Here is a 26,315-nt window from a genome sequence, read left to right as displayed (position 1 = left end):
AACTTTTACGATATTCATTCCTCAAAGTGTTTTGAATTCAGTCGCTACGATGTGTAATTGTTAAAAACTTTACGTTCTAATATATTTGTTCAATAAATGAAAGAAAATATTTTTTTAGCTTTGAGCTACGAAGAAAATCACAACTGGAAACCGGCTAGCTTAACTCTAGAGCGGTTAAGCTAGCCGACGTGACTGTGCGTGCTTACGTCAGAGGGCGGGTCCAAACAAAGGACAGAGGGGACTCCACAATGGGAGGTTTGTGTCTTTCGTTGACTAAAGTGGACATTAAAGTCTATTTTCTTGACATATACCCTTTATATTCGAGTTTAATCATTCTTTGAAGCCAAGATTCGGTTCGTAATGACGTACAAATGTCCTAAAAAGGAGTTTTCGCTCCGCCATAAACACTTGAACCGAGCAAGTCTCAATGTTTTCCAAAAGTTCTCCAACACGTTTGACAGGCGGATGAATCAAAGTCGGTGATGTGGGTGGTGTCGTAGTGTAGTCTCGCCATCTTTCTTTACTTTTACAATTATGAAGAATATGGACAAACCGGCGGATTGATCTTTAAGTGATCAAAAGTGATCAGTTCTGTCACTTTTGCAGACAGTTTCTCGGAGCAGCTGATGGAGGACAGCAGCTTCCTGAAAGCTGACCGGAGGCTGGACACGGAGCTGGTGGACAAAGTCATCCTGCAGCTGAACAGAATCTACCCGCAGATCCTCACTGACAAGGAGGCCACCAAAGTGAGTGGATCCACAGATGCATTCACAACAAAACAATGAGGAAAAGACAGAAGATCAGTACAGAAGAGTTCAAAGTTGGACTTTTTTGCAGAAAAGTTGTCAGAATGGACATGATGTCTCATCATGTTTAATATCAGAGTCTAAGTGAGAATGTTTATTATAATAAAAGTACATGAACGTTGAATTCCTTCCTAGTTCAGGAACTTGGACGTCCCGACGAACGTTCGTCTGGGTGAGCTCCTGACACACCTGCAGAGGAAAGGTGAGGAGGCCTGCAGAGAGTTTTACAGAGCCCTGCACCTGCATGTGGAGGAGGTTTATTACAGCTTACCCACACGGCTTCGCCTCAGAGGTCAGCTCTCCCCCAACAAAAATCGATTTAACCTTTCAAACCATCTTTAATGTTTCTATGCACTCTCTATTCTTGTATTTGAGTTTTTTTACTCTACATTTCAGACTCCTTGGATCCACTAACATCCCCATCTGTCATCCAGCAGCGTTATGTTTTAAACGACAGAGGTATTATGGGAACACTTTTCAATAGATCAAAGAATTTTTAACAAATCTACTAAAAGTATTTTTTGTAATTGTTTTCATTCTTCTTTCTAGGTCCCCTCTTTTTTCTGGGAAGTTTCAGCTTTGCTGTTGGAATTGCTTTACTTTATTACTACAGCGGTGAATATTTTACGCTTTTATCTGAAGAAAAATCTGTTCAGTGCATAAACCGGGATTAAAACCAATTGTTTTTTCTTTTTAGAATCTAAATTGTCTGGGGGGAGTCGGGCTCTTGGGATGGCTGCTCTTGGTTTGAAAAGAAAAGCTCAAGAGGTTCTTATATGGTACACAGAGGAAAGCTTCATAAAGTAAATATTTCATGTTGTTTCAAGTACCGGTTTGTATTTACTGTAAATTACTTTTCTGATGATTGATGTTGTATCTCTAATTTTAAAAAGTGGCAACCTGCGACTTCCAAGTATTTTGATTTCTTTAAAAACAAATTACAAAATATAACTTATAAAGTACAAAGTACATTTATGATTTAACGCATAAATTTCTCTTTTTGTACTTTTAGGTAGCAGACTGAGACTTCAGTGTTATCCCTCCAAGTCACAGAGCAATCGCCTTTTTTGTGGACCATTGCCTCCATCTTGTGGACAAAAGAGGAACTACATTAAAATATTTGTTTTAGTTATGTAAACGAACGCGACACGTTTTTGTCAATTGATTTTCCCCGTTTGCCAGATAAAAAATAAACAATAACATTTTTTTATATTATTTAGGTAAAGAAGACGTAAAACGCGTTTCATAAGTAATAAAGTTGTTTGCGATACCTCCGGCCAATGAAAACCCGCTGTTCAAGCGCAAAGCATTATGGGTAAGGGCGTTCCTTTAGGAAACGATTAAACACTGTTTTACGTGTTATTAATATGAAATATTAAGCCCGGGGGAACACTTAACTTATGTTGATATATATGTATGTTTCATCTGCAGCTTTTGGACGTAAACCATGAAGGAAACGGCTGTTTATAAGCGCGGGGTTTATATTCTGCTGGTCGACACGCCTCTCATGTGTTGTATGAAAGGAGAGAAGGTTAGCACTCCCCTTGACAAGGATGGAAATGGCCATGTGGCCTGCAACACACATACGGTTAAGGCACTGCCACCTACTTCGTGGCATCTCTAACCAAGTTTTTTTGCGAATAAAAAAATGTTTTGCAAATTAAAAAAATAAATAAATAAAAAATCTGCGTCGCCTATAAAGTTTGAGGTTAAAAAAAACTGTTTTTAGTCCACACAGTGCCTTCACTTTTCCAGTGTGGAACTATGGGAGCGGAAGCGTGACTCGTTTTCCCCGTGTGCTGCTCGTTTCCGGTCGGGTGAACTCATGCAGGAAAAGAAATTATATATTTTTTTCCTGTTGAAATGTGGACACTGACATAAGTCCCCGAACCCTCTGGGGGAAAATAAAGTTTAGTTTGTGTTCGAAAACAACACACAGAGAAATATGTCCCAAATAATGCATATATTTACACTCAACAAGCATTTTTTCGTCAACTTAATAAGCTGAATTTGTTGACAAAGCCATGGAATAAATGTGTATTTGATTTATTCTTTATAATAAATATCATTGCTTTATCTGTACTATATATTTTAAAAAGTTATTATTATTGTGAAGGTAAAAAAAAAACACAAGGGGTGCTAGAAAATACTTTTTTCTTCATGTGTTTTTGTTTAAGGGAAATGTTTTGGTTTGGGGAAATGTTGGACATTATATTTACTCTTGGGGAAAAAATGCCTTTAAGTGCCGACATTGTAATAAGTATACAGTAAAACTGAGGCTGTGTACTCTAAGTTTACTTTTTATATACTATCCATATGTAGTAAACTTACAATGTTGTAATTTTGTCTGAAGTATTCCTTTGGTATACTTTCTACACTACATGGTCAATAGCACAAATTATTTTTAATGGCCCGATGTTATTTTACACTTATTTCAACTTATATAATTTTGACAATCTATATTTTTATGTAGAGTAAAATATTCAAAGTTATTTACGGTTTAAATTGATTTATTCTGGAATAATATTCCTGCCTTTTTTATTATTCATAATTATGTTAAAAAGTTAGTTTTAAAGTTCTAAAAATTGGCATTATGCTAGCTTTTTGGACTATTTTGCCCTTTACTAAGATTTTTTTAGGCTATTTTGGACTTTAGCTAATATTTTAGCAACATATTAGCCGTTTTGGTTAATTTAGGCTTTTGTTTTTTTAGGCTATTTTGGAGTTTAGCTAATATTTTGGCTACATGCTAGCTGTTTTGGCTAATTTGGGCTTTTTTTATTTTTAGGCTATTTTTCTAGATCGGCTAATATTTCAGCTACGCCCTAGCTATTTTGGCTAACCTGTTTTTTTAAAGGCTAATTTGGCATTTAGCTAACATTTTAGCTGGCTCTGAGTTTCAGAATTATCAATTTCTGCTTCTTCACATATCAGCATTAGCATCTTCAGCAGCCAAATTCAGCTTACAGCATTCACGCTAGCATTATTGCAGGTAATGCTATATATCTAGTTCATAATTATCTTAAAAAGTAACAGTTTTAAAGTTTTAAAAATGTAGTTTTTGAGTGTTTAATAAATGTTTATCCTGTTCGGTCCGTGACCCAAGGTGTGTTTTGGATTTTGGCCCCTTGTGTGATTGAGTTTGACCCCTCTGGTCTAAAGTATACTTGCTTATACTATTACTTATATTCAAGCATACCTTATAAAACAAACTTTAAGTGTAGTACTTTTTACTATGGGAAAAAAACTGTGTGACTGCAAAAAATAAAGTAAAATAAATGCGATACACATGTGGAGTTTTTCTGGATTTATTTATAAACAGCAGCAATAATGCTTCATAAAGTCTGAAGTTCTACAAAAGAGATTAAATGATTCTTCTAATACTTTTTATCATACACATACATAAAGAAAATTCATGCAATAAATCTCACCGTGTTTAAAAAAGAAAGGAAGACAGCTGATTGCATAAAAGGATATCCGAGGCCCCGTAAACGTCTCCGTGGTAAAGCTGTTGTACGTCACAGTACTTTGTTCAAACACAAACCTGAATGAAATCTGAGTTTTCTTTGGTTATGTCTCCATGTAGAAATCAAAAGTAAACGTGTAACAGAATCACAAATAGTTTCTGACTTTCAATAAATATTTGCATGAATAATGGGAGCAGTATGAAAGGTATCAAACAGGGTAATCAAGAGCTGGTGCTGGGCCGCTGCACGCCGAAGGCCGTGATGAAGACGTTGACCACCACGATGATGAAGACGAAGGCGGTGGCGGCGTTCTCCATGACGTTCAGCTTGTAGTGCGTACTTTGGTCGTTCAGGTTCCATTTCACTGTCAAAGACAAAACATGGCGGTCAGTTGTGTCGCAGCCAGGGGGCGACAAAGAGCCGAGATGCAATCATTAAAGAGTGAAGCAGCTAACAGCATCTGACAGAACCGCCTTCAGGTAAATGATTACCAACTATCACATTCCTCAGAAGCTGAAACGTCTGCAGGTTTTTGTTAAGGCGTCACACTCGTACTGTTTGTGAGACCAGAAAACATCTTTCAAACTGGGTCAAAGTAGGGCTACTCTGTCTCTGACACTAGTGATCTCTGCCAGAACAAGATAAGAACCCGGCCAAAGGGGAGGAGACTCCACTCCAGCACATGAGGAGAAAACACTGCAGCTGCAAACTTCCTTCCTTCCTTCTTTAAAGATTTTCAATTTGGCAACATTTTTTCAACATACATTCTAGCCTATAAACGCTCGTACTCCTGCTGTCCGGTGTAGACAGAGGCACCATAGACTTATTGTCTGAGGAACTGTGACATGATTGGGTCAGAACACAACAAGGTCACAGAGAAAAGCACAACTGGTGACCCATGACTTCCCACAAAGACGTGTTTTTAAACTTGATACAGGGCTGGGAATTGATTAAAAAAAATTAACTAATTAATCGCAAACCTGGAAGAAATTAATCATGATTATTTTTTTATTTTTTTTTGTCTCAGTATTTGACGACCACTTATTATCAGCAAAAAACCACAATATGAAATCACACACAAAACATTTATAAAATTTATTTTTAACTACTGCTGTCAATCGATTACAAAAACAATTTGATTAATCGCATTTTTGTGTTAATCACGATTAAGGACAATAATTTATCTGTACAATATGGCAGCAGACTATGGATCAAATAGTATTCTTTTTGTGAAAAAGTGATGTAAATCACAAAAATAGCAAGAACAAAGTGCTAAAAACTGAATATTTATTTCTTTTGTAAGTAATAAGTAAGGGATAATACCCAATGAATGTTTTAATACACACTAAGGAGGCCTGAACAGTAAAAGTGAAGGACCGTTTGAATATTAACGCATTAATTCTTTTTTATTAATCGCTTCAGTTAATGCATTAATTTTCACAGCCCTACTTGACACATTTTTAAAATATGGATAAAATATGGATAAGTGTGTACAGATGGTCATTTTATTTTACATGTCATAGATATCCTAATGTGAGAATCCTAAAGTTATAAACTCATTTTTTTCTGACAAAATAAACTATCCAAAAAAGAAAACATTTAAAAAATTGAGGTAAACTTGAAAGATGGACTCCATTTTTTTTATTTCCTAAAATCTTTTATGTTTAGTTTTTTTCACCTCATACATGAGCAGAATGTTCAGTAAAGTCTGAAGCTACGTTCACACGCGTTCAAGCGACCACTTCCAATGAAAAGTTTATGTCAGGGGTCTCTAACCTGCGGCTACCGGTTCCACATGTGGCTCTTTTATCTCTCTTTGACCAAACATAAAATAAGTCATAGACTTCTGACGCAGACATGTCGAGTCAGCAGCTCCTCTAACCAAAACTACCTAAAGAAAACAAATAAACAAAGCCAGAAAACTAAGACTACCAACCCCAAACTAAAATAACAAAAGCCAGCAGTGTAAGACTGCTGAGGACAAAGAAGGAAAAATAACAAAAAATAAATAAAAGAAAAATAAAATAGAGTAAGGATTATTTAATTAGCATTTATTGAATTTAGATTAGTTACATTTATAAATTGATGGATAAGATTCACACAGATGATAAACTATTTAGGTTTTTTGAACTGATCCACATTTCACACCAAACTTCTTCCAGCTGTTGCTAACGGACATGTGCTAGTAATGAGTAGAGAAAGAAGGAGAAGCCCCTCCCTGTTTGTCCAGTGTGAATTTAGCCCTATCCTGTTTTTGTTGTGGCTCTTCATTCATTTGTGTACATATATGTCTGATATTGGGTTTACTATTACTGTGTATAATTTCTTTTTTAGTTTGTGCACCTTTTTGCAAATACAAAAATCAATAAACAAATTGTGTAGAAAATAAACACACACATAAAATGCTGAGTTTCTACAGCTTCACGTTACAGAAAGTCAGAGGTTTGTTCATGTCTGATTATATTTACTGAAATTCTTAATTTTGTGGATGTTGTTGGTCTTTTGCCTTCCTCTTCCTGGTTTTTAAAATTATTCATTTATTACTGATTCATTATACAGTCAAACACAGAACTCAATAATGACCATAAAACCAAAAATGAGTAACATCTTTCCTGGAGTGTTTGGGGAAGCTGACACAGTCAAGATGACCTCCAGAAGTTCAGAAAAAGGAAGTAGAGGTGTCGTAGGGGGTTAAGGTTATTCACTTACTCTGAGAGTTTGAGGAACTGATGATCTACTGGGGTTTTTCATGCACGAGTCTGCAGAGAAAATCCTCTGAGCTGCAATCATTAACAAGTGTTCATCATAAAATCATCAGGGGAGTGTGTCATCACCACTTCTAATTCAATGTTCGCTGATATTAATGTTTTATATCGTATGATCCAAAGATCCTTTTGTGGGGCTGAGGACTTCTGTTTACAGAAATCCCGGATTTCCTCAAGCGGTTTAATACCTTTCCAAAGCCAAGTTTTTGTTTTACCTTCCAGTTTTCCTTCACTTTAAAAGGTAAAATTTATCTTCATCGACTGTGAAATACCTGCAGCTGCTTTAACTGGATTTGTACACTTGATTTCATTTAAGAATCATTAAAATATGATATATTTTTTCCCCTTAACCAACTCTTAAACGGGAAGCGAAAAAATAAGATGCCAACTTCAGCCTTAGAATACCGATACAAGGGGTGGGAGTATCAATCTGAGTATCGGTAGGATCAATACCAAGGTTAAGTATCGATACTAGCGTGATGACATTGATACTTTTGTTGCTTACAGAGTTCATGCAAGCGTCTATCTAAAAAACCCAATTTGAGTGAAAACCCGCCCAATCTGTGCGGGAAACTGCCCAATCTGGCAACATCAGTGGACCACCTCCTCACATCTTCCCCCTTCATTCCCTCATCCGCTGGGTTCACACTGGATACAGAAGCGCTGCGAAGCGGAAAGTCCAGTTTTTATTTTTTCCACCACGGTTGACAGACTTTTCTGCTCAGTTATGGTTATTTAAAGATTCCACAGTTTATTTGACATCATCCATCTTGACTCGTTGATCGTATTTTTAGACCTTTTAGACCCCCCACCCCCCATGTATCAGTGTCTGCTTGTTTTTTGTGCGTTGTTTGTATGTTTATTTTCATCTCTACAGTCTGTTTTGATACAAAAATATGATCACATTTGTGAATCGCTGCATTTTATTGTGAAAAACTGGTTATATTTTGAAAATTGACCACATTTTCTCGTGTGTCTTGGTGTAACTTCCTACCAATTGACCGGCTGCTGAAACCATCGGATTCTGCTATCTGAGGGCTGCAACGCTTCGCGTTTGTCGTGAAATACACTATAGGTTAACAAGAGCGCAGAATGGAAGCGACCTCCATTCTGCGCTGTTTCTGCGTCCAGTGTGAACCCGGCGTAACACAAGGTTCATACTGGACACGGAAGCGCCGCAAAGGAGTTCAAGCGGCATCCGCTCTCTCCTAAAATTCACACCAAACACGCATTTTTCTGCGACGGTCGACAGGAGCTTCTGCTAGAGCTTTTTTTTTTGCTTTTGCCATCATGGATAATTAATAACCTAAAAACATTCCACCATGTTTCTGCTAAGAATAAGAAAGTCGTTAGTAGGCATAAACTTCTTTAATGTATCTGTTGATGAGACACGGAGAGTATGTTGATTTTTCATCTCTACAGTCAGTTCAAACATGATCGCATTTGTCAATCGCTGCGTTTTATGGTGATGATTTAATTTTATTTTGAAAAAAAAGGTGTTTTCTCATGTATCTTGATGTAACTTCCTGCCAGAATTGACGCGGATCACTCGCATAAAGACCAGACGTCGAAACGATCCGCTGCCTTCCACGGCGCTCCGCGCCTGGTGTGAATTACACCATTGGTTAACGAGGGCGCCGAATGGAAGCGGCCTCCGTTTGGCGTCACTTCGCAGGACTTCTGCGTCTGGTGTGAACCCGCCGTCAGAGTCGAGAGTGTCATTAAAGAGTCACATATTTTCACACAGTAGCAGGATTTTCGTGTTCTTTTTATTTTTATTCATTGGAGTGTTGCTTTGTTTACCTTTTCTCACTAGTGACTTTAACATTTTATTACTGCTTTTATTTTTAAAAATATATAGATGTCTACGGTGATTTTACGTTTTTTATTTTATTTTGCTCTAGTTACTGTTTTCCTCTTGTTATAATGGTATTATGCCATCATTAATATACATTTTTATTTGCCAAAAGTCTCAGTCTTGTGTTTTATCATATATTTAATTAACAAAAAATGTGTATTTACAAAATTATTCTATGATACTTAAAGAAAAAAGTATCGGTTTTGATACTGTATTTACTTGCTATGAGACTTCTCAGTATCTCCAACTGATTCTGGTCCGTGGAACGGCCGTCGAGGACTACGGCCTTCAAGGACTGATATACAGTTTATCAATCTTCTTCATTTTTTTCATATTTAAAATTAAATAAAAATCAAATTCATGAGAGAGGACTGGAACATGTATTCCCAGCCTTTCTTCAGACTCAGGTGGAAACAGCTGAACTGGTTGGGCGACCTTCAGCCGTACCTATGAAGATGAGCATGACTCCCACCAGGATCTGCAGGATGAGCGAGATGCTGATGAGCGTGATGAGGGGCACGTAGAAGGTGAAGCCCGGGCCTTGTTCCATCACCGCCTTCAGCTGGGAGGCGTTCGCCATGAGCAGAGCCACGTCCAGCATGCTCTCCGCCGCGCTCTTCTTGTTGGCGTAATGATTCATGTTCAGGGGCCGGGACTGGCGCCTCCAGTCTTCCCGCAGCGGGACCTGGAGTCAAACAGAAACCCTGACGTTGGTGATTTAAAAATTAAAAAAAAAAGAAACGTTTCCACACACTGACACAACTTTCACACGTGCTTTCAGAGGAACTTCCTAGAACGGCGGTGTCACGGAGCACCTATACACTGACCTCAGTTGTGTGTTCAGTTGTGTAATATAGGTAATTCTGTGGGGAAAACTAACAGAAGTGAAAGTGAAAAACAAACCATTTAGCAGGTCACACAGTTCACAGATAACGATTAAAGACTAACATCAACATTTATAGCATTTATTATAATATAAATACAACTATGGACCACAATAAAGTAGTGCTGCCACAAACGATTATTTCAATAGTCGATAAATCAGCAATTGTTTTTCTGATTAGTTGACTAATTGGGTTATCCGCAAAGTTGATGTAAAACACACAAAATTAGCTTTGAACTAACTACAAACTAGATATATAGCATTGACTAATAATGATAGTGTGAATGCTGTAAGCTGAATCTGGCCGCTGAAGATGCTAATGACTATAGCTGATGATGCTGAAATTGATAGCCTGATAAAATATTAGTTAAATTCCAAAACACCCTTGAAAACGGGAAAAAGCCTAAATTAGCCAAAACACCTGGCATGTAGCTGACATATTAGCTAAACTCCTTATTAGCCTGAAAAACAAAAAACAAAAAACCCAAATTAGCCAAAACACCTGGCATGTAGCTGACATATTAGCTAAACTCCTTATTAGCCTGAAAAACAAAAAACAAAAAACCCAAATTAGCCAAAACACCTGGCATGTAGCTGACATATTAGCTAAACTCCTTATTAGCCTGAAAAACAAAAAACAAAAAACCCAAATTAGCCAAAACACCTGGCATGTAGCTGACATATTAGCTAAACTCCTTATTAGCCTGAAAAACAAAAAACAAAAAACCCAAATTAGCCAAAACACCTGGCATGTAGCTGACATATTAGCTAAACTCCTTATTAGCCTGAAAAACAAAAAACAAAAAACCCAAATTAGCCAAAACACCTGGCATGTAGCTGACATATTAGCTAAACTCCTTATTAGCCTGAAAAACAAAAAACAAAAAACCCAAATTAGCCAAAACAGCTAACATGCAGCTGAAATATTATCCAAACTCCTAAATTGTCTAAAAGATGAAAAAAAAAAAAACATAAACTGCCAAAATAGCTAGCATATAGCTGAAATATTATCCAAACTCCAAGTTAGGCTAAAAAAACTGAGAAAAGCCAAAACAGCTATCAGAAATATAAGCTAAACTCCTACTTAGCCTAAAAAACAAAAACAAAAAAACTAAAATTAGCCGCACCAGCTAGCATGCAGCTTAAATATTAGCTAAACTCCAGAATAGTCTAGAAAACAAAAATCCTAATTAGCCGAAACAGCTAGCATGCAGCTGAAATATTAGCTAAACTCCAAAATAGCCTAAAAACTAACAAAAAGAAACATAAATAGCTGAAATAGCTAGCATACAGCTAGTTAGCCTAAAAAACTGAAAAAAGCCAAAACAGCTAGCATGTAGCTGAAATGTTAGCTTAACTCCAAATTAGCCTGAAATTCAAAACCAAACGATGAAGTCGCTGTGGATCAGTGTGTTGTTAACCGAACGCTCGAGGTTTCATTATGGAGCTAAGCTGTGCAACAATAGAGACTTTGTGCTCAGGTGGGCAGCAGACGGGAAGTGATGTCGGTTTACCACCGTCAAGAGGATCTTTCCACTCCCAGACCTGAACCTCTAATGAGGTTCCCCTTCAAAGCCGCTGTGGTTTCACTGTTGTCTCTTGTAAAAACAGAGACGAAGCCGACAGGCACACGTGTGAGCACTGACTGCAGCGTTCATGGTGTCACAGCCAGTCAGCCTTGAATTTCACCTTTAAATAATTGATCATTTAAACAATCTTCACGTTTAAATAATGAGATATTTATTTTTTTAAATCCACTGATTAATTTTACCATAAAACTATAGTGTTTTGTACAAATAAAACAGTTTTAATGCTGGAATTCATCATGTCTACCATCCGTTTTTCAAGCAAAATTAGTTTTGAACAGAAGAAATAAAGAATCAACATTTATTCAAATTATAAACTTAGAATTCAATTGATTCTCTATTTTGACTGAAACTCTTTTAACTTCTTAAAGTGCTAATTTCTGCATTTAGATGGTTGGGATGATGTTCAAAGCTGAGCAGAGTTTAAAAATCCTAACAATTCAAAAAACTTGTAGATTTATTCAAATTGTCCATTGTTTTTTTTTTTTTAAGTAATTCTGTTTTCTCAGCTTTTCTGTAAGTTTTTACTGTGAAAATTCATTATTTTATCTACAATGTTGAGCTTCAATTAACTGGTTTATTAATAAATATTTCATTGATGAATAAGAAAATGAAACTGAGCTTGAAAGTGAGTTTTCCTTCATTACTTTTTTATCTCTTTACTTTGGTTAGTTGTGAAACATTCATCTGGTGGTTCTTTAAAATCTGAAAAGTGATCCAAGAAAAGCAGATTCTTTGTTTCCTTCATTGTTACGCTGTGTGGCTGCTTCATGTGTTTCGTGCGTGGATCGTGACGTGTCCGTGGGTCACCTGAGCGCGTTTTCTTCTCTGTCATTATATTGTAAATTGAGACTCTGGGTCAGTGTGGAAGGTGACCCGGGCTCGAAAAAAACCCTAGTCTGGATTGTTGTTCTTTTCAGTCCAAACGTGGAGTTTGGTCCGATAATGGATGCATGGATGGATGGATGAATGGATGGATGGATGGATGTATGGATGGATGTCTCCTTCTTTGCCTCGCTGCGCTCTCTACGTGGAATTTACGCATGACTGAGCCATGGCACAAACCCCAGTCGCCGCTTCCCCCCAGCTGAATCAAAACTCCCGATCGTCCTACCTCCGTCTCTCCGTTTCGGTCCGCATCGCCGTTCATCTCCATGTCCGCCGCGTCCTGCCTGCGTGTGGACTGAAAGGCGGCTTCCAACAGGGCGCTGCCGGCGCAAACAGGCACCGAGGGACTGGAGCTGTATTTATGAGCCGGGGAGGAGAGGGGGGGCTGCCGCCAACGTCCCTCCAGCACCGACAAAAGCCTTAAATAAACACGAGCTGCGAGAGGAAGTGTGAAATGATCCGAGCAGTCTCCGTCGATGCGGTTTACTTCATCACAACTCACAAAGAGCGCAGATCTCCCACAGATTATCGTTTAACCGGGTTTTCCCTGAACTTCCGTCATACAAGTCAAGAAACGAGCGGCGGGAGTCTGCTGCCATCTAGTGGATAAACTGCATCACTACAAGCAGGACAATTCAGCCTTTATTCCAGCAGGAAGAAAGACGGAAAAACTATGAGGTCAAATCGGGATCATGCTAAAATGAATGAAAAACAAGATTGAAAACTTGAAAAACAGGCACTGAAAATGTGAAAAACTTGAAGGAATTATAGAAAATTTGAAAAAAATAACATTTAATATAAAAAAACAATATTGAAAACTTGAAAAAAATATTGAGATTTTGAAAAAAAAGGAAATTTGGAACCTAAAGAAAATAAAACTGTTACAAAAAAAAAATAGTGTTTATTAGTACTTTCAACTTTTCCCTTTTTTTCTGTTTGCTTCCCTGTTTGCTTTCAGTTTTCTGTTTCAGTTTTAATTGAGAGCTTTAGAGTTTTCGCTGTTGAGCTGATCCTAATTTTAAATGGGGATTTTTATCTAATAAACTACAGCCGAGGACTAGAACAGAGGTCTACAAGCTCTATTGTGGCTCTCTTAAATAAAAATAAAACATTTTAAAAAAGTATAGCTGTAAAAAGTAAGTAATTAGTAAAGTAAAAAGAACAAACTTGATTCAACTCATTCACAAACAGGACATCAGAAGCTTTTTGACAGATTTTTGAGGGCCAGATTTTCTGTTTTTAAACAAATTCCAGGATTTTAGGTGTTTGTAAAAAAATGTCACTGAATTAGCTCTGATTTAGTATTAGATTTTCATTTTTTTGTCTGAAAATGATTTGCTGCATTGAGACGATCCTGTGACAAAGGATGTCTTTTATTTTTGAAAGGAAGTCATGTGAAATCCCAGACAAAAATTTTAAGTAAAAAAAAAAGCTTCATTTTATTTTGTCAAAAAAATAGATTATAGTTATCATAATAGTAACAATAATGTAGAAACACGTCTGATGTCTCACTGAAGTCATACGAAGGGCTATCATTGTGAAATAACAAAATTTGCTTCGTTATAGTCAGTTATACATTATTAATAATGAATAATGATACTCCTCTATATAAATACACTGATTTATCACCATAATAATGAACAATGACATCAAGCCAGGAAACAGATATTAATATTCAGGACTTTATTTATCTCAGTAATTGTTAAATGTTCAGATAATCACTACATTTCACGTGAAAACGTCCCAATTTCACTATTTTGTTCCATGTTTATCAACTATGTAATGTTAAAGAAAAATCAACTTACACATTTTTTATTCTCTATTCAAATTTTCATACAAATATAACATAAGTAGAAAACAGGTTTGTTTTCTGAATGTAAAACCAAAGAAACAAAACAAAATAAAAAAAACACAATAATATAATAAACATTACATGGAGGAAATCACATTAAACAGTCGCTATGAAGCTCAGTTATTATTCTTTCATAAATTAAATTGAATCAAATTAAATTATTGTTGTTATTGTTGGAATGTGGAACTTTTATTAAGTGTGGGCTTTTGTGGAGAAAAGATATATTGGAAAGTGAAGGTGTGAATTCCTGGTTATTAGTCAATGGAGCTTGTATGGAAACATCATTCCAGCCGTAATGTTTTCTGATCAACTTAAGCATTTTTAAACAAATCTTGTCACATTTTGAACTAATGATCAAATCTGCAGCATTTTTAACTAAAAAAGAAAAAAAAAACAGCATTTTTATATGATCTTTGAACTGGAGAAGGTCAGAAGTCACCAAAACGTATCTAAAGTTCATGGATCAGGAACATATTTTAAGATGTTTTAATTTTTAAATCCATGCAATAAAAAAAAAAAAATAGCAACAGAAAAAAAATGTTATTTTAGACGCAGCTTACAAGTGAGTTGTTATTTTTAGAGGAGACTTTAGGGCACCAGCGTGGGGTTTACTGAGGTGGGATTATATAAAGTTTCTTCACAAGAGTCTGGACCCATTAGATTCAGATTTTTTTAGATTCTTTAATTCTATTCAATTTAGATTTTATACATTTAAACACATTTGTTTAGAAATACATTAATAATCTACTATATGCTATAAATAGATTGATATTAATCTGATCCAGTTCACATACTGTAAATGTATTAATGAAATAATGAGATTGTTAATATCATCCAGTGTTACATGGATTCTCTGAAGGAGAAGTTCTAACTAAAATGTTCAGATCATTAACATTGGAAACATTGTTCTGCTTCTCCTGGAGGAAGTTTCAGTTTGGCCACTAGGTGGCGATCGCGCGACAGCATTACACCTTATTCAAGAAGAAGTAGAAAGTATGAACAAAAAAATTGTGTTTTAGATCACAAATGTTTACTTTGAAAATATTTCCTTATAAAGTTTGTAAAATTCATGCCTGTGAGTTTATAAATATGCTCATTTAGTCCACAAAGTATGCTTAAGTACACCGAACATTAGCATTAGCCGTCTTATGGGAAATTCCATTAAACGTTAGCATCAAGCTAGCAGACGTTAGCTTTATGTGCTAAATCGATTTAAATTTTTTTGAATCGATTATTGATCTGTTAAACTTAAATTGATTCGATTTTATTAACCCAATCATGCTAATGCGTTAGCAGCCACATAGAGGCTAAAGTCTGAATCTCCCTGTGCTGATAAAATACAGCGTTGTGCTGCTTCATTAAATATGATTTTTAAAGTTTGTCTTTAGGTTGAAAATGTTTGACAAATATATTTGTCATTTATTAAGTCGACCATAGAGGAACTGGAGCATTTTTTATTAGAAGTTGGTGTTTTTCGCCTCACAGCCAGAAGATCCTTAATTTGCCCCATAGGTCGGACATAATCTGGCTGGATAGGCTCCAGCAACTCCATAACCCTAAAAGGATTTGAGGTTCAGTAGATGGATGTAATTCATCAACACTTTGGACTTTTCTCCTAAAACATCTGTTGTTCCAGTGCGAGACACATAAGAAACAGGGAGACTAATTCTAGATATTTATCATATCGCGCTTTAGTTCTACCTTATGTTCCTGATTGTACAGAGATTTAGGGGAATAATTATAAAAACTCACTGCATTATGTATTTATACTTCAAATACAATTAATTAATGTAATTACAATTACAATATCCAAACTCATAGATTTGGTATTATTATGGGGTGTTTGTGTAAGTGAAGATATAAAGAGGAATCTGTTTATGTGTCAATATTTATGTGTAATTATATACAGTATATAACCCAAACGCTTGTTAAAATGTACTGTGTGAGTTTATGTATAAATACTGTGCATATTCTGCTCTAAAACTATGAACTGTGAGTATTAACCTTACAGGATAAAATGATAACTGCAGTGAGATTATATCAAGTTTCTTCTGCTCACTTCCTTTCACGCTAAGACAGTGTTACGGCCCCTGGCCTGCTAGGCTTGTGTGTGTATGTATGTATGCATGTATGTTTGTTTAGTTTGTTTTACAGCTTCCTTGAAAAGCCTGCAGTGGTTGCTGTTGGCTCCGCCCCCCCTCAAGGAAACCATCTCTCCTCCCTCCACTCACCAATTACCAGGCCAGAATGGGAGGACATAAAAGAAGAGGCCCAACCTGGATGAGGTGGCGGCTGAAATTCCAGTGGGAATCAGTTTCTTCAGCCTGCCCCTGTTGTCGGCCTCAGCTCGTAGATAAGCCTGTTTTGCCTGGTGTTGCCCTTCCTGTAGATTTAGTTTTGGGACTTTGGTTTTTCCTGAGAATTGTGATTTGCTTTTGGTTTTGGATTTATGTTAATGTCTACCTGATGCTAAAAAGCCTGAGATTCTGAGTTTGTAAACCTTCTCCCCTCATTTTGACTATTTGTGTTGGGTTTAGTTTAAGTTTTTGTAATAAACGGCCCAGCTGCCAATCTTATTTGATCCCTCCCGGTTTATTTTTCTATATGTTACACCTTTTCCCCTTTGGGGACGTAACAGACAGAAAGAATTAGGGTTGGTTGATAAAACTGATTCATCGATTGGAATAGATTTAATCTTAATAGATCAATAATTGACCCAGAAAATTAAAGGGAGGAAATTAAAGGTGAGAGGACAAACTTTATACATTTTAACGTCATTTTTTGTCATACCCTATAAATTAATGTGATTTTTTTTAAACTTATTGTACTTGAGTTTCTTAATAACTACTGTATGTTACCTACAGTAAATGTCTTTAAATGTGGGATCCATTTTTTTATAATCCCAAACTCAAAATATGTCAATTACTGAGTTTTTCAGTCAATCCAGGGACTAAATTGAAAAACCTTTTCAGTTTTTACATTTTATTAGCATTTGTGTCAAAATTGTTGCTCAAAATTTTTTTGTTTGTACATCACGTTACTTTTTATTTGGAGAAACTTGAATTTTCAGATGTTAGAACATCTATTTTTATAAAAAAACTGCTTTGAAATTTTGAAGATATGTGTTTTAAAATAAAAAATAATAAAGTTAGTGAACTCACCTACCAAGAAAACAGAATCATTGCTTCTTCTTAACCTCTGATCTCCAATCTGACCTTCAGTCCCCAAACTACGGCCCGCGGGCCGGAACAGGCCCACCTCCACATTTGGCCCGGCACCGCATCGAGACCCACACAGAAAGTGATTTTTTATTCCATCTTCTGCAGTCTGAACTATGACAGGAGAGGATAGACTATTTATTGGTTTAATAGTGATTGACTTTTTCTTTATTTTTTATAATTATTATTTTTCTTCTGTACTTTTTTTTGGACATCCATAGCTCTTGAGCTCTTTCAGCTCTTCAACTTTTTCAACTCTTCAGTTCTTTCAGCTGTTAAAATATTCATCTCTTTTTATGCTAGCTTTTTCAAATGTTTTAGAAGTTACTAAGGATTTTTAGGCCACTTTGGATTTTAGCTAATAATTTAGCCACTGGCTAGCTATTTTAGCTAATTTAGAAATCTTTTTAGTTTTTAAGGCTAATTTTGAGCTTAGCTAATATTTTAGCTTTATGCTAGCTGTTTTACTAAATAACACATTTTACTAGTTTTAGCTAATATTTTAGCCCTATGCTCACTTTTTTGGCTAAATTAGATCTTCTACCAGTTTTTTTTCTTTTGTGGCTAATTTGGTATTTAGCTTATATTTAAGCTACATACTAGCTGTTTTGGGTAATTTAGTATTTTTTCAGTTTTTTAGGCTAATTTGGAGCTTAGATAATATTTTAGTTTTATGGTAGCTGCTAAATTACACATTTTACCATTTTAGGTTATTTTGGCATCTAGCTAATATTTTAGCTTTATGCTAGCTGTTTTGGTTAAATTACACAGTTTTACTAGTTTTCCGACTAATTTGGTATTTATATTTAAGCTACATACTAGCTGTTTCCACTTTTTACTATTTCTTTTGATTTTTACTATTTCTTTTGATTGTTTCTTTTAGTGTTTTATGTAAAGCACTTTGAATTGTCTCTGTACATAAAATGTGCTATACAAAAAGGTAAATTGTTTTCAGTTTTTTAGGCTAATTTGGCATTTAGCTTATATTTCAGCAACATGCTAGCTGTTATGGCTAACTTAGAATTTTTTTCAGTTTTTTGGTAATTTGGAGTTTAGGTAATATTTTAGCTAAATGCTAGCTGTTTTGGCTAAATTACACATTTTACCATTTTAGGCTAATTTGGCATCTAGCTAATATTTTAGCTTTATGCTAGCTGTTTTGGTTAAATTACACATTTTTACTAGTTTTCGGGCTAATTTGGTATTTATATTTAAGCTACATACTAGCTGTTTCCACTAAGTTAGGATTTTTTCAGTTTTTTGGCTAATTTGGGATTTAGCTTATATTTCAGCAGCATGCTAGCTGTTATGGCTAACTTAGACTTTTTTCATTTTTTTGGTAATTTGGAGTTCAGCTAATATTTTAGCCTTATGCTCGCTGTTTTGGCTAAATTAGACCTTCTACCAGTTTTTTTTTTTTTTTGGCTAATTTGGCATTAAGCTAATATTTCAGCTACATGCTAGCTGTTTGGGCTAATTTTGACTTTTTCTCAGTTTTTAGGTTATTTTGAAGTTTAGCAAATATTTTAGCAACATGCTTGCTATTTCGGATCATTTAGATTTTTTTCAGTTTTTTTGGCTAATTTGGCTAACATTTTAGCTATAGCTATCAGCGTTTTCAGATTTAGCTTTAGCCATTTCAGCTATCTACTTCAACGTTTTTAGCTATTAGCTTCAGCTTTTTTAGTTAGCATTTTCAGCTATCAGCACTAGCATCTTCAGTGGCCACATTCAGCTTATTACTTTAGCATTATCGCATGCTATATACATAGTTTTTAAAGTGTTTTAGTAATTTTTTCTATGAAAATTACAGAAATGAATTATTTAAGATCTGTGTGGCTTTTGGAAAAACTGTAAATATTTAAGTTATTGTTGTGTGATTGTTACACTTTTTCTGTTAGTCTAACAGACCTCTGTCCCATCAGAGAAGAAAACAGTTATGTGGTCCTCATTAGCATGAATGAAGGGAACCTCTGACCAAAAGGATCTGTCAGGAACCATGTTTTCATTAGCGATATAATCCATGAGGGGATCAGGTGGGTTTCCGTGCGCGGCGCATCCCGTTTGGAGGCGCGTCCGTCCACCGTGGATTCCGCTCTGCGCGTCATGATGACAGCAGCGCGCTCGCGCAGCCTCTGTCAGAGGAGGCTGCTTAAAGCGAACCGAGTTATTGGATACGTGGTGTTGCTATGGGCGTGGGTGGTGCCACGAGACTGCTTCCAGATCCCCAAACCTCTTCCACGGGGATGAAATCTAAGAAGACAGCGGTCGGATCGGCTGGAGGACGCGCCGCGTCATGAGGGCGCAGTGCGCCGCATTAATCTGATAAGCGCCTCTGCCGCCGCTCTGCATGCCCCGGGACAGCGCGCCGGACAGGGAAAGTGTGCCGTAAAGCGGACAGTTGGGTGAAATAATGCTGAGCTCACGGTTCACCGGGCTGAGGGAGGATTTCCTCCTGCGGTGGATTTGAAGATCCCTGATCGATCAGGTGTTTTCGGGGATTGGCTGCAGCCGTCACTGATCCGCAGCTCCTGCAATGTGGAGGCTGTTTCCATCCCACAGGCTGCTCGAGTGACATCAAGCGTTTCTGGAGGAGCTGCGTCGCAGGGAGGAGGAGGGCCGGCCGGGCGGCAGCAGTGATGACCAGCGCCAGAATCCTGCGAGCGCAACGCGTTGATTGGACGAGCGGTGACCTAAACAATCTGGAGGTGTTAGGCCATACATCCTGAGCTGGAGAACTGCGTCACTGTTGCAGGTAACTGTCCCCGCGCCGGGACCGGAGCGTGCGCCCTCCGCGCGCAATGTCACCGGGAAAGGTTTGACTTTCCTCCAGAGATGAATGCAGCGGACAACTCCAGCAGAGATCCGCCTCTGGGATCCACCTTCTCCTCCGCTCCCAATCTAGAGTCTGACATTAATGCCAATGCCTACAGGCCCGTGTACGAGAACGGGACGGACCACAATGTCAACCTCCAGAGCGCAGCGCTGCGGGGGGCCAGTGACCCCAGCTCGTACCCCTCCACCGAGTACCCGGGGCTGGCCCGCCGCAGGTTCATCCGCCGGAGTTTGTGGGTGTCGGACCAAGACGAGGACACCGCAGACTTCATCAACAGCAGCCCGGCGCTCAACATCGACCTGCGCTCCATCGTGGACAGGAGTCGCTCCCGCGCGCTCCACGGAGCGTGCGTCCTCCTGGAGACCTCCTGCGCCGGGAGCCAGGCGGACCCGAGGGGGAGCGCGGAGAGCGCGAGCGCAGAGAAGGGGGAACCAGACCGCCAGAGCCAGTCCAAGCAGGAGGTGGTGCCCTCAGATGTTACCGGGAAAGCGGGGAGTGACGAGAATGAAGAGGAGCCGGGGATGAAGGCCGTGTCCACCTCCCCCGGAGGACGCTTCCTCAAGTTTGACATCGAGCTGGGGAGAGGCTCCTTCAAGACCGTCTACAAAGGGCTCGACACCGACACCTGGGTGGAAGTGGCCTGGTGCGAGCTGCAGGTCGGTCATAGAATTGAAAAAGTCTTAACTTTTACATAATGTTGATGGTAAAAGTATAAAAATAACAAAAATGTTTCAGCCCAAAGTTTATCCATCCATTTATTTCCCTTGTTGCTGGAGCCTATCCCAGCTTGGGAAAGATGGGTACACCCTGGAGAGATCGCCATTTCCTCACAGGGCCACCCATCCATTTCCTCAACCATCTTTATACCTTTTGGGGTCACAGAGTTGCTGGAGCCTAAAGGCCCCGTAGACAGGTCGCCATGCTTGTCTCTGCAAAATCCCTCATGCACATCTAGGGACACCTTAGATCAGGGTGTCAAACTCAATCAGATAAGGGGCCAAAATCCAAAACACACTTTAGGTCGTGAGTCAAACAGGATAAACATTTATTGAACACTAAAACTACATTTGAAAACTTAAAAACCGTAACTTTTTAACATAATTATGAACTAGATATATAGTATTAGCTGTGATAATACTAGTGTGAATGCTGTAAGATGAATTTGGCAACTAGTGCTGATAGCTGAAGATGCTGAAATTGATACCAAAAAACGTTGAAGATGAAAACACTGAAGTAAATAGCTGAAATGCTGAAGCTGATAGCAAGCTAACATATTAACCAAAACAGCTAGCATGTGAATATTAGCCTAACTAAAAACAGTCTAATAAACTTAAAAACAAAAGCCTAAATTAGCCAAAACAGCTAGCGTGCAAAACATTAGGCTAACTCCAAAACAGCCTAAAGAAACTTGCAAAACCTAAATTAGTAAAAACAGCTAGCATGTTGCTGAAATATTAGCTAAACTCCAAAATAGCCTAAAAAACAAAGCATAAATTAGCCAAATAGTCCAAAAAGCTAGCATAATGCCAATTTTTAAAACTTTTAAACAGTAACTTTAATATCAATAATATAATTAATATCAGTAATATCATTATGAATAATAAAATATAAATCTTATATAACTTTCAACATATTACTCTCCTTAAAAATATATGTTTTCAAATTTATACAAGTTAGAAATGAGCACAACATCGGTCCATTAATAACAATAGAATAAAAGGATCTGGAGGGCCGGATAGAATTACCTGGAGGGCCGGATCCGGCCCCCGGGCCTCGACTTTGACACGTGCCTTAGAACAAAGTTAACCTAAGAAGTGTGTTTTTGGGAGGAAGCCGGAGGTCCAGATAAGTCCCAGCTGGGATTTGAACCAGGCGAGAGTGCCAACCACTGCACCACTAACCCGTCACGGGGCACAAATGTCCTGGTTGAGGTTTTATTATCACCTTCCATACATAACTTGAGGCACCAGCTGGTCCTCACAGGTAACAGATCAGCGATTATTTACTTTAGGGGATAAATAAATAAGAATTTAAACTCAATGAGTCACTTAAAGCTGAGTCAGCAGGTTTCAGAATTATCATTAGATCAATTCAAGGTCTAAACGATTCATTGATCAGCTGTGGTGTGTTTCTATGTTCTCCTTCAGTTTGATCATCATGTCTGACCTGAAATGACCGCGGTAACTCTTGAGTCGAACGTTTCTAGTCTCCCCACCAGATGAACCGTGTCCGTGACGGGGCTTCTTCACAGCGTCAGCCGGCTGCATCTGCATCGCTAATCTGCGCATGTGATAATCTAACGATTAGCTTGGACGCAATCCATGTGATTCACAGATTAGTGTGCAGACACTGGATGCCCTTTCACGGCTCAGAATGTGACCAGGTTGTTTCAGCTCCACAGAGCTGAAAAGTCTTCAATTTAAAGGATTAGTGTTAAATAATCGGCAAAATTCAAACATTACTTGGTGGCACAGCTCCAGAGTGAAGACGGTTGTCTTTGCAGAATCCAGGTTTGCTGTGTCAGGCTCCAGGGAATAATTGACAAAAATGGAAGTCCCGACTAAATCACTTTTAGACTCTGCGGAGTGTAATCAGCAGCATTACATTTTGTTTATCTTACGGCTTCTATCAGCACTGATTTCCCCATGAGAGGAGCATCAACTACTATTACTACAAATTCAAAGTAAAGCCCATCAGAATAAAGACTATGAGAAAAACCTAAGAGTATTGCATGGAATACTTACAGTTTTTAATTTAAAACATAGGAATTTAGTATTTATAATTGAGTCTATCAATTAAAACATCTCTTTGTGCATTTGGTTCTGGGATTCAGACGCTACTCGTTGCCTGAGCGGCCTTTTGCGAAGTGCAAATAGCTTCTTAAGGCAGATCTAGTCATGATTCAACCGTTCTGTCCCTGGAGATAAGACCATGCCCTTCACTGTGTCTGGCTCACCAAAAAGAAATAATGCAAAGGCTACTGTCTGTCAGTGTGGCCTAGTGAGCGTGGTGGAGGATGAGACAGCAGAAAACTCTCTCATCGGAGGATCTAATGTGAAGAGGGGAACCTTTAGATTATGAGGATACTTGAATGCAAGCCGGGTTAGTCATTCAGCTGCTGATGATTTGTGAACTTAATTAAAATTCAATTAAAGAACCATTTATTGTGTGAATCCTTTACAGCATTCACACTACAGTGATTCTCCTGCTCCTTTCCGTTTGTTTTACACATAAAAACTCAAACGCACGTAAAGCGATTTCAGCGATCTTGTTATCAAAACATTCTGCTCGTTTGAGTCATTACTGCTTGTATTTTTGGTATTCATAAACTTTATAGCTTTTGAAATATTGAGGTAAATATGCTCCAAGTGAAAGAAAACCTTCAAATTCTTCAAAAACATGCACTTTGAAACCATGGTTTACAGTCATTTTTTAACTAATTTCGCAATGAGCTTTTATATTAGCATTATGCTAGCTCATTTTTGGTAATTTGGCATCTACTGAAGTATTTTTATGCAAATTTGACCTTGACTTGCTAATGATTTTTGGCTAATTTGTCATATGCTAAGGTTGTTAGGCTACTTTGAGTTTAGCTAATATTTTAGCAACAGGCTAACAATTTTGGCTATTTTTTTTTATTAAGGTTGTTAGCTACTTTTGAGTTTAGCTAAAATTTTAGCAACATGCTAACAATTTTTTGACTATTTTTTTTATCTGCTAAGGTTGTTAAGCTACTTTTAAACTTTGCTAATATTTTAGGAACATGCTAACATATTCGGCTAATTTATCTGCTAAGGTTGCTGGGCTAATTTACAGTTTAGCTAATGTTTAGAAACAGGCTAAAATTTTTGGCTAATTTGTTATCTACTGAGGTTAGTTAGCTACTTTTGAGTTCAGCTATAATATTTTAGCAACATGCTAACAATTTTTGGCTAATTTTTTTTTTTTATCTCCTAAGGTGGTTAAGCAACTTTTAAACTTTGCTAATATTTTAGGAACATGCTAACATATTCGGCTAATTTGTTATCTACTGAGGTTTGGTAGCTACTTTTGACTTTAGCTAATATTTTAGCAACATGCTAACAATTTTTGGCTAATTTGCTATCTGCTAAGGTTGCTAGGATACTTGTGAGTTTAGCTAATATTTTGGCAACAGGCTAAAATTTTCAGCTAATCTGTTATCTACTGAGGTTTGTCAACTACTTTTGAGTTTAGATAATATTTCCGCAACATGCTAACGTTTTTGGCTATTTTTTTATTTACTGAGGTTTATTAGCTACTTTTGAGTTTAGCTAATATTTTAGCAACAGGCTAACATTTTTTTTTACTAATTTTACTGAGAATATTTATTTGGAGTTGAGCTAGTATTTTAAAAATGTGCCTGCTTTTTAGGGTTTGGGCTAATTAAGTTTAGCTTATATTTAAGCAACACACTACATGTTTTTGCAAAATTGGCATGTATTGAGGATTTTTAAGCAAACTTACAACCAATTTTTCAGAGATTAAGGCCAACTTCAGCGATCTTTTATAGTTCTTTAACAAAATTTCAAGACTTTTAGCAAATTTTGCAAATAGCTTTTTGCATTTTCAGCAAATTCTTTCAGCAATTAGAGTAAATTGCTTTAGCATTTTTAGCAACCAGATTCTGCTAAAACATTCCCAATAGCATCATTACAGGTAATGCAACGTTTCTAGTTCAATTTTGTTCAGTGAAATCAACATTCTCGTGTTTGAGGAATCTCATTTCTGGCTGCTCCATCATTGTCTTGTCTGATGACTCACTAATTAATATGTAACACTGGTTTTTACCCCTGTGGTGCTACCACATCGGATCCTGGAATCTTGCTGATGCAGCCCTCTGCAGCAAGACACAGATGAGAGCGGGAAAGATGGAGTTCAGCTGAGGACAGTGCAGGATGAGCATTGCATTGTGCAGAGAAACACAAAGCCTCTCTCTTGTTGCACTGCATTTGTGAAGCACATATGTTTTTGTCAGTACTCTAAATCAGGTTATTTTTTGCAGCATGATTTCTCAGTGCAGCAGTTTTTTTTTTTGCTGCCACACTATAAAAATAGTATTTTAAATGAACTAGAACAGAAAATTAGAGAACACAAGCTGCACCATTCCACAGACTATTATGAGGGATGCTTAATAGAGGCAGGATGTAATAAAATATGTATTAGCTCATGTCTGAAGTGTCTCACGTTAGTCAATAATCAATGCCGTGCATGAGCTTATTGTATGAACACAGTAAGTTAAAAAAGGTGTACTGATCTGCTGTGTTCTTTAAAGCACAGCAGAAAATAAAATAAACTGGTTGTCACCGTTTCTGCTGTATCCTATCCGCTTTGCTGACTGCACAGAAACAGTAATGTGGAGGTTGTTTGCTGCCACCTGAGTTATTTTTTCTGCGACGGTCCATCAGTGAAGGAACGCACTAAAACACAAATCTGGTGTATACTACAGACTTAAACAAGAAATGTTTCCAACCTGAAGGACATTTTCACGTTATCTGGTTAATGCTGATGAGCAAGTGAGTGGTAACAGTGTGACTGTTTTATGCATAACTCTGGAAAGCATAGAGTAAATGGTTCAGACCCCCATAGTTCCCCCTTCCAAAATGCCAAAGCTGTGTTGACTCCAAACATGAGCCTCAGGCTGTAGCTTTACTGATACACCAGGAGAAAATAAAAACCCTTCAAAAACATGATCATCTTCCACCGCCTCAGAAATGTTGATTTTGTTTGCTGGAAAAGTGTTTGTGGAGATAAATAAAAAAATATCTGTTTTTTTTTTTTTTTTTTAGGAACGAAAACTGTCCAAAGTTGAGCGGCAGAGATTCAAGGAGGAGGCGGAAATGCTGAAGGCTCTGCAGCACCCCAACATCGTTCGCTTTTATGACTTCTGGGAATCTCCTCTGAAAGGGAAGAAGTGCATCGTCCTGGTGACGGAGTTAATGACCTCAGGGACATTAAAAACGTGAGCACCACCCAGAACATTATCAAAAATAGTCATTATTATTGATTTATATAAACCTAACCCACTGTTTTAATCATTCAAATGTGGAAAAAATAGTAATTGATCTTCCAATGTGTATCCCAGATGTACATTTTATATGTAAATTATATTTATCAAGACTTTATTTTGCACTTAAT

General features: G+C 37.4%; 3 protein-coding genes and 1 non-coding gene across 11 annotated transcripts in view; 3 read left to right on the top strand and 1 right to left on the bottom strand.

Moving 5' to 3' along the window:
* The first annotated feature begins 116 nt into the window (after positions 1 to 116).
* card19 (caspase recruitment domain family, member 19) lies at positions 117 to 3,152 on the top strand. The gene is made up of 7 exons (XM_024269447.2): positions 117 to 255; positions 607 to 746; positions 942 to 1,098; positions 1,203 to 1,265; positions 1,356 to 1,421; positions 1,504 to 1,609; positions 1,819 to 3,152. The coding sequence occupies exons 1-7, from the start codon at positions 249 to 251 to the stop codon at positions 1,820 to 1,822; spliced, it is 543 nt and encodes a 180-aa protein (XP_024125215.1). The 5' UTR covers positions 117 to 248; the 3' UTR covers positions 1,823 to 3,152.
* On the top strand, positions 2,316 to 2,442 carry LOC112145811. Its single transcript, XR_002919145.1, has one exon. It is a non-coding gene; the product is annotated as a U6atac minor spliceosomal RNA (small nuclear RNA).
* A 946-nt stretch (positions 3,153 to 4,098) lies between the features above and the next one.
* ninj1 (ninjurin 1) overlaps positions 4,099 to 26,315 on the bottom strand; it is a 37,415-nt gene continuing 15,198 nt past the window's right edge. The window contains exons 1-4 of one of the 3 annotated variants that reach the window (XM_024270108.2): positions 12,756 to 13,047; positions 12,480 to 12,672; positions 9,344 to 9,581; positions 4,099 to 4,637 (exon numbers count right to left, since the gene is read on the bottom strand). In XM_024270108.2, the coding sequence (XP_024125876.1) occupies positions 4,495 to 4,637; positions 9,344 to 9,581; positions 12,480 to 12,521 (423 nt within the window). In that variant the 5' untranslated portion in view covers positions 12,522 to 12,672; positions 12,756 to 13,047 and the 3' untranslated portion in view covers positions 4,099 to 4,494. Of the gene's footprint in view, positions 4,638 to 9,343; positions 9,582 to 9,723; positions 9,955 to 12,479; positions 12,673 to 12,755; positions 13,048 to 26,315 lie in introns of those variants that run through there. The other 2 variants (XM_036212091.1, XM_036212090.1) reach the window with 2 other exon arrangements.
* Positions 18,885 to 26,315, top strand: part of wnk2 (WNK lysine deficient protein kinase 2) — a 44,242-nt gene continuing 36,811 nt past the window's right edge. For 4 of the 6 annotated variants that reach the window (XM_024270092.2, XM_024270091.2, XM_024270090.2 and 1 more), the window contains exons 1-2: positions 18,885 to 20,815; positions 25,967 to 26,139. In XM_024270092.2, the coding sequence (XP_024125860.1) occupies positions 20,159 to 20,815; positions 25,967 to 26,139 (830 nt within the window). In that variant the 5' untranslated portion in view covers positions 18,885 to 20,158. The remainder of the gene's footprint in view (positions 20,816 to 25,966; positions 26,140 to 26,315) is intronic. The other 2 variants (XM_024270095.2, XM_024270093.2) reach the window with 1 other exon arrangement.

Source organism: Oryzias melastigma, linkage group LG5 (assembly GCF_002922805.2).
Source record: "Oryzias melastigma strain HK-1 linkage group LG5, ASM292280v2, whole genome shotgun sequence".
In the NCBI taxonomy this organism is placed as follows: domain Eukaryota; kingdom Metazoa; phylum Chordata; class Actinopteri; order Beloniformes; family Adrianichthyidae; genus Oryzias; species Oryzias melastigma.
Note: the sequence above shows the minus strand (reverse complement) of the source record. Positions and strands in the feature narration are given on the sequence as shown.